At 41.9% G+C, this 18272-nt stretch overlaps 1 protein-coding gene across 1 annotated transcript; it reads right to left on the bottom strand.

Annotated features, from left to right (window-relative positions):
• Nucleotides 1–10332: 10332 nt before the first annotated feature.
• Nucleotides 10333–17621, bottom strand: GPR78 (G protein-coupled receptor 78). The gene is made up of 3 exons (XM_017828010.1): nt 16923–17621; nt 16270–16383; nt 10333–12360 (listed from the first exon to the last, which is right to left on the bottom strand). Exons 1-3 carry the CDS (start codon nt 17588–17590, stop codon nt 12123–12125), a joined length of 1020 nt encoding a protein of 339 aa, XP_017683499.1. The 5' UTR covers nt 17591–17621; the 3' UTR covers nt 10333–12122.
• Nucleotides 17622–18272: the final 651 nt, after the last annotated feature.

Raw genomic sequence — 18272 nt, 5'->3', positions numbered from 1 at the left:
TAAATATAATAAATGTTAAGAAAATGCAGCTTTTAAGAATATTTAAATCATTTAAATTCAATACAAGTACTGTCAGTGATAATTAAATTCTGTTTTCATCTTCTCGCTTGTCACAGATTAACTAAGACAATGACCCAAAAAATTAGTTGCTTATACCACTTCCAGGTGATTCACTGAACTGATCCTATCATAATGCAGAAGAATGCAATTAAAGCAGGAGAAGGTCTTACCATCCCCAAAAGATTCAACTGAATACATGCCTTTCTTTTAGCCTACTCTTCATGTGGTCTCTGTGCTTGTTTGAGTTAATCAGTAAGAAATGAAGCCACTCAAAAAGTTTCTTTTGATGACAGGAGAAAATGATATCTAGTTAAAATTCAGACATGATCAAAGGCACAAGTGATACAAAAAAACTGGAAGGGAACCTGGCACCAGATGGTAGAATGAGACCACAAAGGGACAACAGTAATAAATATGATTCTATATCCAGGAGAACATGTGCAAAATAACATGCACTGATCACTAAACCCTGCAATAAGCACACAATATTATTTAAATTTAATCATTAAAAAGATAGAGCTGACATAAGGACTTTGTTATCCTCTCAAAGGCTGCCTCTTATTATTCCCACATGTAAAGCAGCAAAGCAGGATTACTGCTGAGGGCTTACTGGTAATACATTTTGTGGGTTTAGTTCAAGATGAGGCTCAAAGGTGACTCTGCCATAAAGCAAGAAAAATAATACAAATAAGTCGGTGAATCATAGAACTGAATATATAACAGCTACAAGGAAAAATGTGTGCTCAAAAAAGATCTGTGCTGAGAACTAAAGGTCTTTCTTTTCTTCTGATCACAGATGGAGTATTAAAAATTAATGTAAGTTCTACCAGAAAAGAACTTGACAGTCCTATTTTGAGACTCATTTCACTTTGTCTCTTCTCCCTGTCTCACAGAACATTAATGCCAAAACATTCAAAAGAAGTTCTCTAGGGCTTGCTTTGCACATTTGCAGAGGTGCTGGGAAGCATTTTGAAAAAGTGATTTGGAGTCCTTTAGTTTGTAGATACCCGATGGGGGAAACACTCAACAGACCCTGATGCTTTGCAGGGAGATCCTTGGCATTTTCCAAAGAAAAATTAGGCCCTCCAAGGCTGACACTCCCCAGAAAACTGGGAGTCAGCTCAGATAGCAAGAACCAGTAGCCATTTCAGATAATACTAGCATGACAGCTCTGAGGATTTTAACTTCATTTTCAGAAATAAACTTACGAGTTAAATCAAGACCCAGGCCTCACTTAAAACAAGGAGAAACAAGTTGTTAAAGTAGTTAAAATAAAATGCTTCTAAAGGTATTTAGGCACTTTAAAATTACATATCAGTATACCGAGAGTCTACATCACACTAAATATTGATAATATTTAAGTGTCTTAATATTTGTTTTCTATATCGAGGTTCCAACTCTTTAGACTGACACAGTCTGTGAAAAATAAAGTCTTTTAAAAGATAAGGAATTTTAGTTCAAATTATATTTTCTTCTTTTATTCAAATAATTTACAAAACATCTATCAATGTATCAAAGTATCAGTGGAAACTAGAGAGACCAAATACAAAACAATTGTAGGGACCATCCTTTCCCAACAATCTTTGGAAGACAACATCTGTAAGCTCTGATATTCAGGCATGCTCCACTCATGTTCAGACTAAAGATGTGCTGAATTGCCCACAAAGGATAATCACCACAGCTACCATAGTTAGATAGCAAAGGTGGAGAGGCCAGGTTGGAGGCTCTCCTTGGGATCATGCAGGATCCCATATAGCCAGCATTTTCAGCAGCACAATACCCAGCCCTACAGAGGCACCACAAATAGCCTGCCTGCCCTACAGAGACCAAGCTGACCTCAGAGTTGTTCTCCCAGCTTTACCAGTGTCTACATGGGTGCAACTCATGCCACACCCATATGCAGCATTCTGTCTCCCTTATTTGTAACAAAGTCATTAGTTTATAGACATGAATATCTATTTCAAATGTAAGTTGTACAAAATACTGTTTGGGGAGGTGTCAGAGACTGAAATGGTTAATGGCTTAAACAAAGACTTTTGTCCACTGTAGCAAACTGCAAAGAAACAGCAAAGAACCCAGCAAAACCCACCCCTCCCTGAATACGCCTCCTAATTTGGGGTGCAAAAGGACCTTGAGATGAGATAAAATAAGGGAGGATACTATTGTCCAACTATCCCAGGAGCAGAAGGGCTTGCATACCTGAAGCTACAAACTGGATTTTCAGATAAGGGAAGAGGCTGATAAGAGGCAAAACCCCAGAGGGATCAAGACCATCACTTTGGCGGGACTTTGATCACCACTTCAACCAACAGACATTGGAGCTGCAACTACAAAGTTTCATCACTGGATCCAGTAGGCGGTGACAACATATATCTTTCTACTTTTATCCTTTCTTTCTCTTTCTTTTCCTTATACATTTTCCTAAGTGTTATTTTTATGCTTTTATAGTACTATATTATTATAGATGATAACAACCAAAATGGCTACACACCTGTTTTCCTTTGAAACCAGATTGTTCTAAAATTAACTCTACTTATATATATTTACAAACACCAATCATTCAGTGTGATTTCACTCTAATCTGCTCCAAGGGATCTATTAACAAGAACTTGGGTTACCTTCGTCTTTTGGGGTGGTTGTAACAGGAGGGCAGGGTGGTAGTGATGTGTGACACTGACTCAGGGTTTACTAGAGAGCTGTAGAGTCCTGCGCAGCACTGCTGTTGTGCCATCCTTCAGTCATGCATCCAATGACATTAGAAGCATGAGTGTTTCCATGTCAGGAAAAGCATTAACAAATTGGAAGAGATTTGCAGAGAGGTAACAAATAGGATGAGGGCTTAAGCATTGACTCATCATGAGAAATAATTTGAGCTGCTGAATATGTTTTTTTTTTTCTTGGCCAAATAATGACTAATTTGATATTCAGGCATCTGAAAAAATAAGTTGTATAGGACAGGCCAAGACACAGTTATGACTCAAGAGAATGAGCACAGGGCAGCAGGGAGAGTAAAAGAAAGGCTATAGGGTCCTAATTATTAGCCACAGGCTAAAGTATGGGAACAATACCAGTCATGGGCTGAACTTGGAAACAGCTCCTTCAATCAGTCAAATCCTCCTCCTTCTCCTCCTTGCTTTTCTAAAAAGCCAGCATTCTGGACTAAAATCTCTGGCAGTATAAAGTAATCCAGTGCTACTGTTATAATGATGTTGCCCTGGTTAGTGAGCTGATACAGGACTGCTAAGTTTTGAACAGATATGAGACGTCTCATCATCCACTTATCAGACTGAACTCTATGGGAGAAGTTTCTTCAGCCTACAAGGCTTTAGGACAAGATCCTTAGCAGCTCCAAGACTGTCATCGGTCATTCTAGTCATACTATTCACAACCTGAGCTACAGTGACACTGAGACCCCTATGACAACTGGGAATCTGCATTTTTCTAACTTCCCTCAACTGTTCATATCAGTGAGTTATCCTCTACTCCTTTACTATCATTAGGGAACAAAAAAGAACCAGCGGCTTATCAAAAAGATTAACTTTACTTGTCAAAATTTTGATTTGTAAGGACCTTCCTTTAAACTACCGTTAAGCAGGACAAGTTTGCAGAACAGATATCCAAAGAAATTCCTGAGTTTTTCCATTTTCCTGCAGATTATTGTGCTAGACACAGCTCTCAATAACTCCTTCTTTCTCCTTGAAGTAAACTACACTGTACCAGAAGACAAGTCCAACCTCCATCTTTCCTCTGTGAGCAAGCCAGGATGTTAAATCAAGCCATTTACACACTCCACCTCATGTTGGTCCTCTTCAGCTCCCAGTTGCCAAAAAACAGACACCTCCACAACTTATCAAATCAATGCCATGGCAGTAGGGGAAATGACAAGGTTAAGGTCCAGGGATCCATTTATCTGTTTTTTTGAAGGTTCATATCATGTGCAACTGAAAACAAAAGGTTGCTGACACTCAAGGGCTGAACCTGAGAGCATCAGCATTGGACATAGAGGCTTTGAGTTGCCAGGGCAATTACAGACATTTGGCCATTGCAGAATGAGCCCAGAGAAACCCACTATGCACCCATAAGGGGTAGGTTGCATTTCATCCAATGTTCCCTTCAGGAGGTTTATTAAGACAGTAGGTGGGAGGTTTTATTGAAGTTCCAACAGTAAGAATTTAATTTTTATGAGGAATTCATGCTGAATACCTTGATTCAGCCATAAATGGTTATCTGGTAATTTTATCTGAAAGCGAGAATGTAACAGTAGTCATATTATTATTCCCTGTGTGCCACTGATTGCAGAGATTGGTAGACTGTAATCCCAAGGGACAAAGTAGGTTCAGTAAGATTCTTGGTTTGATTCCTTTACCTGCTTTCTTTGTTGAGCACAAAAAGTTGAGGGGCACAGCTTTCTTCCTAGTTTATTTAATTTGCATTTTGTAATCTTGCTCAGCTGCACAAAATTAAAAACTGAAAAGGCTGTCTGTGGAAAACTGATTAAAAACAACAAAGAAATCCCACAGGAAACCAAAACCACAGAGGGAAAAAAAAAAAAAAGAAAAAGGGAGAATACCATCACAGTAGCACAAGGGAATGCATCAGGGAAAGAAGGGGTCTGAATAGCTGCCTTTCAGGTGACATAAGAAATCAGAGGGCAGGTAGAAACTTGGCAAGGTTATGAAGGTGGAGGAAGTGTGGGAATTGACTGAGCTTCCAGCAGTTGCAAAGGGAGAACAGGTTAGCAGAGATGCAAAGAGCTAATGCTGTTCATGTCTCTGTTCAGCTCTAAGGCCAGACATTAAAACAATCGAGTAGGAGGGAATTTATGAATAATAAGAATAAACTAGGGTTTTAAGAAGGAAGGAACATACCCTGGGTTTGAATCACTTTTCAGAACCAGTGTCATAGTGCACCTCTAGGTCTAGAAGAAAGGAGCTTACAAGAGCCAAATTCAGTTGGCTGGAGTGATTGCAGATGCTCAGCAAGCCATGGGTATCTGTCAGACAGAGGACAGCAGGAGTATGAACAGAGGCTCAAGAAAAAAGTCCTCAGAGGTGTAAGTGGCTGTAAAAGGACCAGAATTCAAGCTCCTCTACAGCCACACCATCTCCATTTGCACTCTACTTGATATCTTTGTTGTCATTTGAAGAAAACCTACAACTTAGTTTACATTTCCTTTCAGTGCCATTCGTGTGGTTTGCTAGGATATACAAGAATCCAATTTCTTCTTTTTTTTTTTTTTTTTTTTTTTTTTTTTTAATTCAGTGAGTAGACTTCTTAACCCAGCTGGTCTTAAATGATCTTTTCAAAACATTCCTGTGAATTCAAACTTGGACTCTACTGATGGAAATCTTCAAGTAAAATCTTGGCTTACCTCCACCTGAAGTTGGTGAAGTTAGGATCTTTCCCTGAACATATTTTCTGCTTCACTTATGTCTCTGCCCACAGAATGAGTGGGATGTAATACATAGATACAAGATACATAGATATAAGAGGCCCTCTGAAGAAGAGCAAAGGCATCATCCCTCCTTTGTGATAAGTGCCCTACCCACTGAACTTCACTATCATGCACATGCAGTCTGCTCTCTCTCATACACAGCATCTCAAATTTCTACCTAACTTCCAGTCTGGCCAAGGAGAAGAAAGATCTCAGCATGAGCTCTCACACCCAGAGAAGACCACTAGCTCCATCTAGAAAAGTGCAAAAGTGTCTGTCACTCCTTTTTTTCATGGTGCTGGCATGGCAAGCTGCTCAGGATGGGAAGAGGAACATTCTATTCTTGTATACTACATATCTTTCTCCCAAAAATTCAGCTCCACTGTCAACTCTAAGGTATCCCTAACCATCATGAGAAGCACCTTTATAGATACCTGAGAAACTCAGCAAAATATCAACAGACAGATTTAGGATGACAATATTTTTCTTCCATTCCTAAGTATCTCCTAAACCATGTTTCATGCAACTTGATCCTTTCCTGGCTGTGTGTGATCTTTCATCTGTCTGTGACTCAGGTCTTCTGAGAATAGCAGTTCTAGTATTTCTCTGGCTTTCAGCAAGGTAGTAAGAGTAAAAGGATAATGAAGTATTCAGACTACTGTATGAGAAGCCCAAAAGATATTTTAAATGCCTAAAACAGGCTTCATTAAAAATTATAACAATAAGGGTTTGATTAACTGAAAAGCCAGATTTCAAGCTGAAAGCCAGTGTGGAGCTATTCATCTGAGAGTAGTGATCAGCAGTCTTGTGTAAAATAAAAGTCATTTATCACCAATCAACATTTTGTTTTCCCATGATAAAGGACAAATATGAAAAAGAAGACCTAAAACATGTTTAAATATTCTCATGAAGTTGCAACAAACCACACAAATCCAGTCTCCAGTCCCATGCCATGGAGCAAAGGCACTGAACAACTTACTAGGTTTCAGAAAACAGTCTGAAAATGTGCATCAGAGCTGACAGCTGCAAGCAAAGAGAACAGAATGGTTGGATATGTAAAAACAGGAATTATAAAAGTGAAAAGAAGGTGGTAATGAGTCTGCCACTTACGGTCAGGCTTCACTGAAATACAAGTTGAGTGCGAGGCCTTTGGTTAAAAAAAAAATCAAATTGAGAAAGTGAGTTAAGTATAACTACTCTAGTGTTAAGCAAGATGAGCCTTCTTGGAAAGCATTTGAAGATTTCAATACATTTAGTATGGGAAAGGAAACTGTATATGGCACATGCAAACGGGATGCTGAAGTGTATGAAACATGCACAATAAATAACTTAGGTTATGCCCCAAAGGACATGTTTTGGAGGTTTTTTTTGGCATCTTTACAACAACTTGTACTATCATGATAATGGATACTGAAATGAAGATGTTTCAGTCGTGGTTTATAACATTTTAAGGCATCTAGTTATAAAGTAGCGTCAAGGGACTGGAATGATCTGTAGTTCTCAACACTCAAAAATACCTTTAACCATATGGACCCTATGACATCTAACATACCTGCTTTGCAATATGTTTCATTTGCATAGAGAATGTATGAGAAGCCTGGCTGGGAGCAGTTCATGCATTGCTCACTTGTAGAAAAGAGCAGAAGCACCAAGTTTGCATCATGCACCCTCATGTCCTGGCAAGGAAAATCTGACATTAAAGGGAGAAGAACCAGGGATATGCAGAACTGGGACCAGTATTTGGCCTGTTTCACATTCATAAGCCACAGGGAAAAAGCAGCTCCAGCTCAGAGAAGGAGCTGGCTGCATATACTGTGCCAGGTGACATTTTGCTCCCCCAAGATTCTGGCACTGAAAGATATTCATATATTTACAACCTTTCTTAAGGTCATCTCTGCTGTGTCTCCAGCTGAGCCATTAAATATTAATTGGACTACTTTCCAAAAATAAAAAGCAGAACCTCTAATTTACTTGTGTAATTTACACCTCCCACAAACCAGGTGTCCTCCTGAACCAGACCGAACAAGCCATTTGCTCTTCACAATCCTGAAATATGCTATGTGCTTTTGAGACAGACACACAGTTGCTTGTTCATTCTGTGTCCACAAATGCATGTTATTATTTGGGGGGGGGAAAAAGAACCTTAAATGAAACAGAAAATATGCCCTCCAGGTGATGCAGTCAAACCTTTCCACTCACACTAGATAGTTCTCTTCAGTTTGAGCTTTGGGCTTGATTTTTTTTTTTATAGTATTTTACCTAGATGAGTTTGAATATCTTGTCACAGGTCATTTTGTTCAACAAGATTTAAGGCTGCTAGATTTCTCAAAGAGCTCAGATTTTAACCCAGAGTCGTAAAGAGCATGATCACTTTCTGGTCATATACAAGCACTTGCATTAAAGAACTTTTGTATTCTCGCATAGAATCATAGAATAATTTGAGCTGAAAAAGACCTTTTAGTTCATAGACTCCAACTGTAAACTTACTTAACTATGTAATAAGCCTAACATTGTAATTAGCTCTGAAATTTAAGTGCAATACCAGTATCACTCATGTTAAGACAAGGTAAATATGTGTTCAGTAATCACTGAGCCACACTGATTATTCGCAGAAGTTTATTAGGTGCTGATTTACACTGATGAATAACATGCCTGCTCTTCAGTGAGGTTAAGGAATCTCTGGAGTGAAAATTCACAGAATTTGAGGTCCTCATTGCTCAGCTGCCATCGAAGCTCAGAGACACTAAAGTCCTCAATATCACATTACCCAAGAAAGCTAGTTTTGTTTTTCCACTTGTAGTGAAACACATCCATCCTGTCAGGGTTTAGCAGGCTGGATGCCAGCTCAAAACTAAACCTTCTGGGAATTTGTAGTCTAAGAAATACTTCAGCTTTATTGCCTCAGAAATTTAGTCTGTCAGTCTCAGAGCTTAACTGCAATATAGGTGCTAGGCAAAAAAAAAAGTTTCTATTTTCTTTTGGAAGAGGTGACTTTGTCATAAGTGAACATCAGAGCACTCACACAGGAAATGGGGCAGACAGACTCACTTTCTTTCTCTGAAAAGGGAGATTCAAAAGGCATCCTGGATCTTGCTTGAAAATATCCAAATCATCAGACTTGGAAATATTTTGGTGAAGGCGTGTTGAGAAAGAGAATATGTCTCCTCAGTTGCATGGGCTAATTAAAGGTTTGTTGTGCCGCAGAGTTTATACCCTGACTGCTGTTAGGTGGAGGATAACACCCAGGGAAGGTGAAGTTCTCAACTCCAGACTCTGCCAACAAAACACAAGTTCAGAGAAGAGGAGAGGACTTTGCCAATTTGAATTGCAACCAACAGCTGAAAAACCACAGCCCAGGAGCTTTTTTTGGGTCCTACTCCTCTGAGGAAATGATGCTTTTTTTGCACACTCTTTTAACAACTTGCCATCATTTCCCCTAAGCAGCCACAGGTGGGTGACAGAAACTTCTTCTGGGGAAATCGTAATATCTCTTGTCTCTTAGGAAAAGCTACTCTATTGGGGAGGAAATCCAGATGAAGTTTCCTAGAGCATTACCTTTGAGTTGGCAAGTGTGTCAATGGCAAGAGGCCATTCTGTATATCACACTCCAGCTTTGTTGGAAATCTGATCCAAACTAAACCCTACTGTCAGGACTGTGTATCCCCTGTTTTATCTAAAATGTCAAAATGTCAGTTAAGAGGGAATCCACAACCTCTGGTGAATGCTCCCATCATGTAAGATACACGTAGCACTAAATCCTTTGATACTTGTTGCAGCACTCCAAAGAAAAGGGGGCAAAATGTGGTTTCCCCCTATCTCCTCCTATCCCTGAATAACCCAGATCGTGGTGAATGAAGCACCAAGCTGAGTTTTGCCTATATCAAGAAGCCGGGGGAATGAAAGCGAGACCTCTCACTGAATGTTTCCCACTTGGTTAGAAAAGTAGAGGAAGCCCTTCTGGGTTGGTGGTGAGAAGAAGAGAGAAAGGAAAAATTCACCTGCACACTAAGGTGAGCAGAGGGAGATGCCTTTTGGTAATGCTAAACAAGGTAGTTAAACTTCATTGAAAATCAGCACTGAGAGCACCACAGCTCTTCTTGCTCTTCCTGTGTCTGCGGCACAATGTAGACATCACCTTCCTAATTCTCTGTGGAAATGAAACCTAAAAGATGCTCTACATCACCCAGTGCAGGCTCAAATCTTTTTTCTTTTTTTTTTCTTTTTTTCCCATCTGGACCTGAGAACCTCCAGAAATATTCAATGCTTTGTGAGACTGAGTGGTATTGTAAAGTGTACACCCTCAACTGGCATAAATAAGCTTCATTAATTAACTTAACAACAGATGCAGCAGTTTAACTGTGTTCTGTTTTATACCTTTAAAATTCAGCTTATAGTTTAACAGCTTTAGAAATTTTTTACTGTAATAGCTTTAGAGTTGTTTTTTTTTTTTCCTCCTCTACCATTTTCTTTAATAATAAAGTTTTATTTAATTTGTATATCTTGCAGGTAACAATTTAACACACTTTACTATATGTAACATATTCCTTTCTCAAAGTGAGGACCATTTTATTTAGGAAACCAAGGTTAAGCTAACAATTGTAGGTACCATTAAGCTCATGTTTATTCATGGCTAGCTGCCGTAGTCTATTAAAACTCTTTGGCACAAAACTGACTAAAAAATTAGTGAAAATTTAGCATCCCTCCCACCCCCAACAGAGTGATGTTGCAGCTGAAATGAAAGACTGAAGCATCGGGTTCTTCTAGCAGCAAGGCAGAGGGGGTGGAATGGGGAGACAGACAGGAAGTAAGGAAAACTGGAAAGATTCCACAGACGACTCTTTCTTTCTGAAATACTGTATTTACACAAAATTGAAGAGAGTACAAATACTTTACTAAGAAGACAAAACCATTATAGTACATTCAATTTAAACACAGGCAGAACTATAGATGCAAAGCACAGAGGCCTAAGGTACTTGCATGGGGGGGGGAAAAAAAGCACATCATAAAGGCCCCAGAGATTAAAAGCAGGAGGTAAGAGAACATTGTATCTGTTATGCAGCATCACCTTTCTTTGACTTCAGTGGGACTGAACAAGACACTCTCCTTCCTCATTGTAGATGGTGGGGAAAACCCTCTCAATGTGCTGATGGCTCAACACTGATTTTAAAAAATGATTAAGCATATACTTAATTTTCAGCATGGAAACAGAGCTGTTAATTTCAAAGGAAATTATATTTGTGCCTAATCACATGCTTATATTCTTAGTTCGACTAGAAGTAACCTTCTCGATGCTTCACAGGGTCAAGTCCATTGTTACATAAAAATAAGAGTTCTCTACTGTCTTCTTTCTTTTCATTTTTCTTAAAATATACTTTAGAATTGCTTTAATCTTCCCCTTAGGAACTCAATTAGAAAATATTAGCTTATTGAATGCCTTAGAATTTTTAAATTTTAATAAATGTCTTATATAATCAAAGGAATATTGTTCAAAAATAATTGCCACATTTTTCCAAAGCCTGTTTAGGTTCAAAAAGGAAAAAAAAAGAAAAATACATATAATAACAAAGCAGCTTTATATTTCCGGGCATTTGGCAGCAGGTCTGTTATAATATCTCTTGCACATCTCTTGTTATCAATAAAAATCACCAGATTAACTGATCATTATTAAAGAAAAGGTTGTACAATATTATTACAATTCACCATGTATAGCCAATGCATGAAATATTTTACACATTATATATCCCTTAAAAAGAATTAATATATTTTAGCCTTTTCTTTGAAAACAGATAGCTTCTGACATAATATATCTTAAACACAGTGGTATTTGTCACTTCTACTGTCTAACTGATTTTTTTTTCTTAATAAAAGCTTGTTTGAATAGGACTACTATCTCAGTGATGGAACTACAGTGCTATTTAACTAAATTCCATATATGTCATCATTATTGTTGCTGCAGTTATTGTAATCACATACCACTGAAGTGCTAAATATTAGTAACTCAGATATGTGGACTTTGGTTATGCTTGATAGAATACTGGAATATCAAATATATGTACCACTTCCTAAAGGCTATGTTACAATCATGATGCCTAGTAATAAATAATAATAACAACAATCTCAGATTCAAAGTGCTGACTCACTTGAGGCACCAATACAATAAATCAATCAATTAAAAGACTCATTTTTAATGTTTAAAACCAACAGAGCAGATCCTGGATTGCCAAGTTATATGTGCAGCACAGAAGACTCTGAACCTCTCCTTCCAATCTGGGGATTCCTGTCGTCCCAGAAACACTGGAATATCTTGTCTGATGTGGAACGCTCCAAGACATACCAAGTCTTCGGATATGAAACATTAAAAGCTCTCTAAGCTTCTCTAAAGCCTCGAAATGCTCTCTTAAGACCCCTCCAGCCAACTCCATTCAACCAGGGACAAGGCTTTGCTGTGTATTGTGCTTGGCTGCAGACCAGGGAAGAGCCTTTCATGAAAGTCCACGATGAAATGTATCACATTATGCAGCTTTCACACCCTGGAGACACTGTCAGCACTGTCAGCATGAGAGGGAAAAGGCAGCTTTCCAGCAGCAGCAAACACCTGTCTCACTCGAAGGGGAATGCTTTCATGTTGTTAGTTTGTTCTGTGCAAGCAGTAATCGTTTTCAGTGTCGAGAGAACTGTTGTACCCCGATGAAGGATACAGGTCCCTCTTAAGTATCCTGTTGACGATGTTGATCAGAACTTTTTTGTACTGTTGACGCAAAAGTGAGTAAACAAATGGATCTGATGCAGCCTTACTGTAGGTGAGGCACTTGCTTATAATTCCCCAGTAGTAATTTATGGTAACAAAAGGAAGGAGCTCTATCAACCTGTTAAACATTAAAGAGAAATGGAAACACTTAAGTGCTAATATTCACACTGAGCCCAGTGCTCAACTCATGCTTCATGAAACATTTAAGTAACACTTATTTTGTTACAGCACACAGTCCCTGCAGGAGAAGAGCCCTGTACTTACTTAGTCCTTGCTTTCAATAAAGACAAAGAGACCTTTTGCAAAGCCACTTGGAGACAAAAAGAATTTCCTCTATGGAAAGAGGAAAAAACTATGTTTTCAATGGTAATGCTTCTGTGCATCAGAGAGAAGAAAGTCCTGCAGTTTATTGCTTACTTTCTGAATTTAGAGAGTTGTGCTGGTAAGTGGTCAAAATTTTGGTGGCATAATTGACTACCTCTCTCCCATGGCAAGCTTGAGATAGACACACGTGACTCATGGCATCCAGACTCACTGAACTCAGTTGCCTAAGTAGAACTGTCTAGCGGCACTTGAAATATTTGGATATAATCCCATAGGCATCAGGCTGCTGCTCCTGGAAGCTGTGAGTCTGTAGCATATGTGCCAGGCTAGGTAAAGGATTTGGATACTATGCAACATCTCAAATGACATCAGAAACCTGGTCTAGATCACTGAATCCATCCCCTCAGACACAGAAAAGCGAACCTTCATTACACCCTGGCGGTGAATTATCACAGATGCAAAGAGGATTCGTGTCAGACCATTGTAGTACGAAGAACAACTTGGCAGTATCTCAGAGAGCTTTTAGTGGCACCTGCAATCTCACAGTATGCTTAGAAGCACACCTACATCTACTTACCCATGAAAGTTTTTGTGGTCACTAAGCTGACCATGAGTTTGGCCAAAGAAAACACGGAGACAACACTTTTATCATCATTATACGACCAGTCAGCTGCCTCCAGACCTGTGTCTTCCTGTCTGTGCTTCACGGATGATTAGTGGCCTCAGCACCTCAGCTGTGAGGGATGTATTAATCATGGGGGGAGAAACTGCAACTAAGTTAAACAATTTTTCCACAGAAGTGAGAGCAATCCTTCAGACTGTTCCAGCAAATGTCTCGCCCAGCTCATCAGTAGTGGGCAAGCCCTCCAGGAAGGTGGAAAGAACAGGGTGAGAAATTTTTGTTTTCTGTACATCTTTTGTAAAACCTTTTGCAGGAGCAAGAATATGCTGCTTTGCTCTATTCATTCCAGAAGAAAAAAAAATGTACAGTGAGTAAAATAGCCCTTTTCTGTACCCTAAAACATCACTGTTTGAAGATGTCAGATCAGAAGCTTTCTCAAGGCTTGAAGAACCTTCTGTCCTCTTTCCAAAGAGCAGAGTTCCCAACTTGCAGGGTGTTGATTTTTTAAGCTGTTCCAATCCCTCCTCTTAGAAAAGCTGACTTACAACCACTAGGACTGAACATTGCAACAAGTGACAGGAAAATTTCTTATTTCTATGAGTAAAAGTAAAATCATTCCTATGACAAGAGCATTAAAAAAACAGATGACTTCTGCCTGAAGCTGCTTGGAAAAATTTCCAGTGAATTCAAAACAGATAGAACAGGAAGACACAAATTGTGAGAAATAAATGCACCATAAATTACACTTGCTACTGATTACTTTGATTTATCCCATCCTGCATACTATCCAAATGCAAGAAATATACAATTGTTAATTACATAACTGATGTTTTTATAAAGACATTAAATAAGAACAGTAAGGTGTCCTTCAGTCATGAAAACAGATGTATTACTATGTGTTCCAAATAATGCATTATGGGTTCAAACTTAATTGCACTGAAGCCAACAGACAAAAAATTACACAGATTTTNAAAGGGTCTGGCCAAAACAATTCAGCCTTAGAAATACCCATGTGAATGCATCTTAGTATCATTTTCTTGTTTTCAGGGCTATTACAAAAGAAATGAAATTCATCTGTCAGATCTTAGTGAACAGATGAATATATTGCTAATGATCCTAATCTCATTCAAATTTCTGAAATGAGAAGCAAACACAGAGCTCACAGCACAACCTGAGTCACCAGGCCAAGAGCAAGAAAACGGGGATAATGTCTTTTACATTGCCTCCCCAGATATTGCTTCAGTATCACCCCCTAAAAACCAGAATAGGAGAAGAATGGGAAAACAGGCATGGCAGCAAGTCCTCTGACCTCACCTCCATCACCACCTATTATGTAGCACTGTCTTGGTACCGTCTTGTCTTTGGGACAAAGAGCCTTTCAGGATGCCCTCCCCAAAACCTCCTCATTTTGCTGTCACTGAACCAGCTCAGTCCTTGTGACTGAGACAGAAGCTGTACCTTGACACACATTTCCATAAACCAGCCCTCAGCCTTCTGTGTAGTGACTCAGGCTGTATCAGTTTGTCACACATAGAAAATGCACCACCTCACGTTTGCCAAATGCAAGGTCTGAAGAAGGAAGTAACTTTTATTTTAGAAGTTTATGAGAAATATCTCCACCCTGAAAAATGTGGCCATGCTTGGAGTTTGCTGAGCTTGGTAATGTTTAGATGGAAAGAAGATGGCAAAATCCACTTTGCTCAATATAATTACATCTTGATTATGGCAAAAGTGAATAGAAAATGACTCAAAATGTACTGTACAGTGATCAATTAACCTTTTAACTCTGTGATGTAATGTTAAGATTTGTAATAAACCTTCCAACTGCAGAAAAAAAGACATGGTTATCCAGGAGATTAGTTAGGAATCCCTTCCAACATGTAAATGGGGACTGAAATAAATGTCACTTTTAAAGATTAAAAAACATTGTCTGTTTTGTGCACTGGCCTTAATCTATCCCCCACTCATGTAAGAAAAGGGCAGTGACAGTGGCCATAAAAGGCCTAGATGTATGTGACTGTGTAAGGTCAGAGCATAAAGCTGGCCAATTTCTGTGAGCTGGTGTGGCTGCAGACACTGGCAGTTTGGTAGCAACCTTAAGGAAGCCCTCGCTAGGGGGTTTTGCAGACTAGTACACCTTCCTTGACAGAAGTCACTCCTCTTCAAGGCTGTCTTGAACACACTGTGAAGTAGAAAATATTTTTTAAAAATCACCTGTGAAAGACGTAGCCCATTTTAGTTCAGAGATGAAAGGCTAAATCTGAGGTGCTGCAATTCAATAGAATTACATTGGCTTCCAGATCACTGGTTTATGCAAAATTTAAAAATAATAAACATATATTGTATAAAGACTATACAAGTACAATAATGACAACAGTGCATAAGCAATTAAAAAGGTGCAAACCACCAGGATGGATGCTTATAATTCTGTGCAGTTGAGAAGCACGGTGTTTCCTATACATTTTAAAAGTCTAATTATTGGTTTTCCTGAGACCTAACTTTTACACCTCATCACAAGGCTGTGCTGCACCATTAGCAATATATTTACAGACATTAATGTTTCCAGACAGAAGCTTATCTGACAAATTATCAGCCTGGGCAAATTTAAATTATATCACCTCAGCTTCCAACAGCAGCAAGCTTGCCTTATGCCTTTAGAAAAAAAAAAGACTTAATCAGGAAAGTCTGTCTGCTTTCCTTTCTGTTTCTCGGGTTGTGTTAATAAGGAAGGGTGGCGAGTCTTTTAAACTGCTTTTATCTCCCATTGGCATGTAATTAATTCCTGGTATTTGTCCTAACAGTCTCTTGCTCTTGGCAGAGGCGCCCAGACCTGGCTGCAATGAGGGAAGGAGAGCCAGAGGCTGGCTGAGCTGCGCCCCAGGGCTGGGGGCGCGAGCAGGAGTGGTGTGTCAGAGTGGGTGTTTGCGTGTGTCTGTTTGGTGTGCTCTGCCCTCAGAACCGGCCCCGGGTGTCCGTTCTGGTGTCTGGCACCCCAAAATTAGCTGTAGGTTCCCCGGGCACCTTCGCATCACAGGACATCCCCTTCTCGCAAAGTCCCTCACCCCAACAGGGGATACTAACCTGGTGATAATGTAAGGACCAAAACAGATCACGAACGACCCTATAAAAATACTGATTTTCTTGGTAGCTCGCTGCCTCCTCCGTTTCTGCTCGTTCAGACAGCGCTGCTTCACACTGCGAAGGGAAAAGAGCAGTAGGGGAGTTAAGGCAAGGGAGGAGGCGCAACGTGAACCCAAAGGAGACGGAAAGGACTCTTTCGGCCCAAAAGCCCCTGCGCCAGGGAAGGGAAGGGGAGGGAAGGGGAAGGCAGTCCCTGGGGAGAGGACGGCAGTCCCAGTCTGGAGGAAAGGCAGCCCCTGAGGGGACGAGGGCAGCCCCCCAGGGGAGAGCAGGGCAGATCCCCGGGAGAGATGAGGGCAGCTCCAGCCCCGCTGAGCCTCGGGACGGTCGCACTCACCATAGCAGTGGTTCCCTCTTAAGAGGAGCTCAGCCAAGTGGGAGCACCCGGCTAGCCGGATTAGCATTTAAACAGAGAAGGTTACAAATGCACGAGCCACCGTTCCTGGCACTAAGCAGCATCTGAAACTAGAGGCAGGAGCGCTCGCCATGTGGCCGGGGCAGGCAGGAAGTGCTGGGGAGGCAGGACATTCTCTCCGCCCGGGGTACCTACCGCGAGTGCCCAGGGGCTGTGAGTCCGAACACGCACGCATTACCTGGGGTGGATATCCACCAGCAAAACCAGAGTCTGCATGGTAATAATGTCTATCCGCTTGCAGTGGAACCGGGCAACTTTTAACACCTTTAAATAGGTGAAGCACAAAATCACCAGAGACAGCATGAAACTGGTGGAGTGAAAGACAATGGTGAACACCGTAAACCTTCTTCGCTCCGACTCTTCCTTCAGGTGTAGGGTGCAAGAGGCATAAACGCTGTTGTAATCTACCCATGAGTAAAACAAGGATACCAAGGGGAACGTGAGGGAGTGGAGCCACGAGTAGCCCATCAGTATCACAGCGTCTTTATACCGCATCTTGCTGGTGTAGCTTAAGGGGAACACCACGGCAATCCATTTGTCGATGCTGAGTGCTGCCATGCTCAGCATCGTGTTGGAAGTCAGGAAAGTTTCCAGGAAACCCACCGCTTTGCAGATACAGCCCCCGAGGGGTTGCTGGTTCCTCAGGATGCCCAGCAGCGTAAAAGGCATGTTCAGGACGGTGAGGAGCAGGTTGCAGAAGGATAAGTTCACCAGGAAAACCCCGGCGACCTGCTTGCGGATCTCTGTACTGTAGACGAAGCATAGCAGCACCAGGAGGTTGGAGAGCAGAGAGACAACCAGCACCAGCACGAGGAGCAGCGCCAGCAGCACGCCTGCCAAGTCCATCTCTCAGCGGGTCCCCTGGAGCGGGCGAGGGCAGGAGGAAGGGGGCACCCGCGCCGGCACCGCAGCCTCGCCTGCCGCCCAACGCGGCCGCCCGCGCATGGTGCCGGCGGCGGGGCAGGGGCCGGGGGGCAGCACCGGGGGCCGCGGGGCGGAGGGAGAGGAGCAGGGAGCGGGCAGCGGGGTCCAGCGGCAGAGAGAGGGGCGAGGGGAGCGGGGCAGAGGGAAGAGGACCCCAGGGGGAGCGGGATTCTCTGACAGCAGAGTCAGGCAGCAGGGGAGCAGGGGCCGGGAGGAGCGGGGCGGGAGCCGAGGGTAAAGGGGCGCCGGGGTGCGCAGCGGCTGGATCAGGAGGTAGATGGAAGGTGGAGGTACCCGAGAATCGGAGCAGGAGCGATTCTTAGGGGGTCCGGGGGGCCCGGGGGCCGGAGCCCAGGGAGCTGGGGCCGTGGGGAGCGGGGCGGGAGCTGAGGCGGGATCCGGCTCCGCGGCGCTCGCCGTGCGCTGTCCGCGGTGCTGGAGCGGCGATGCCCCGACGGCCGCGCCGCCCGGGGCTTCAGGCCGCGGTCCGCGGGCCCCCCCGCGCCGGAGCCCCCTCCATGCCCCGCCGCGGCTCCGCTCCGCCGTGCGCTCGGCCTCCGCAGGCACTGAGCATCTTCCCCCGCTGCCCAGCCCCTCAAATACT

The sequence above is a fragment of the Lepidothrix coronata genome, unplaced genomic scaffold, assembly GCF_001604755.1.
Source record: "Lepidothrix coronata isolate B3197 unplaced genomic scaffold, Lepidothrix_coronata-1.0 Scaffold145, whole genome shotgun sequence".
Taxonomy (NCBI): domain Eukaryota; kingdom Metazoa; phylum Chordata; class Aves; order Passeriformes; family Pipridae; genus Lepidothrix; species Lepidothrix coronata.
The sequence above is the reverse complement of the archived record's forward strand: the minus strand, read 5'-3'. Positions and strand labels throughout refer to the sequence as shown.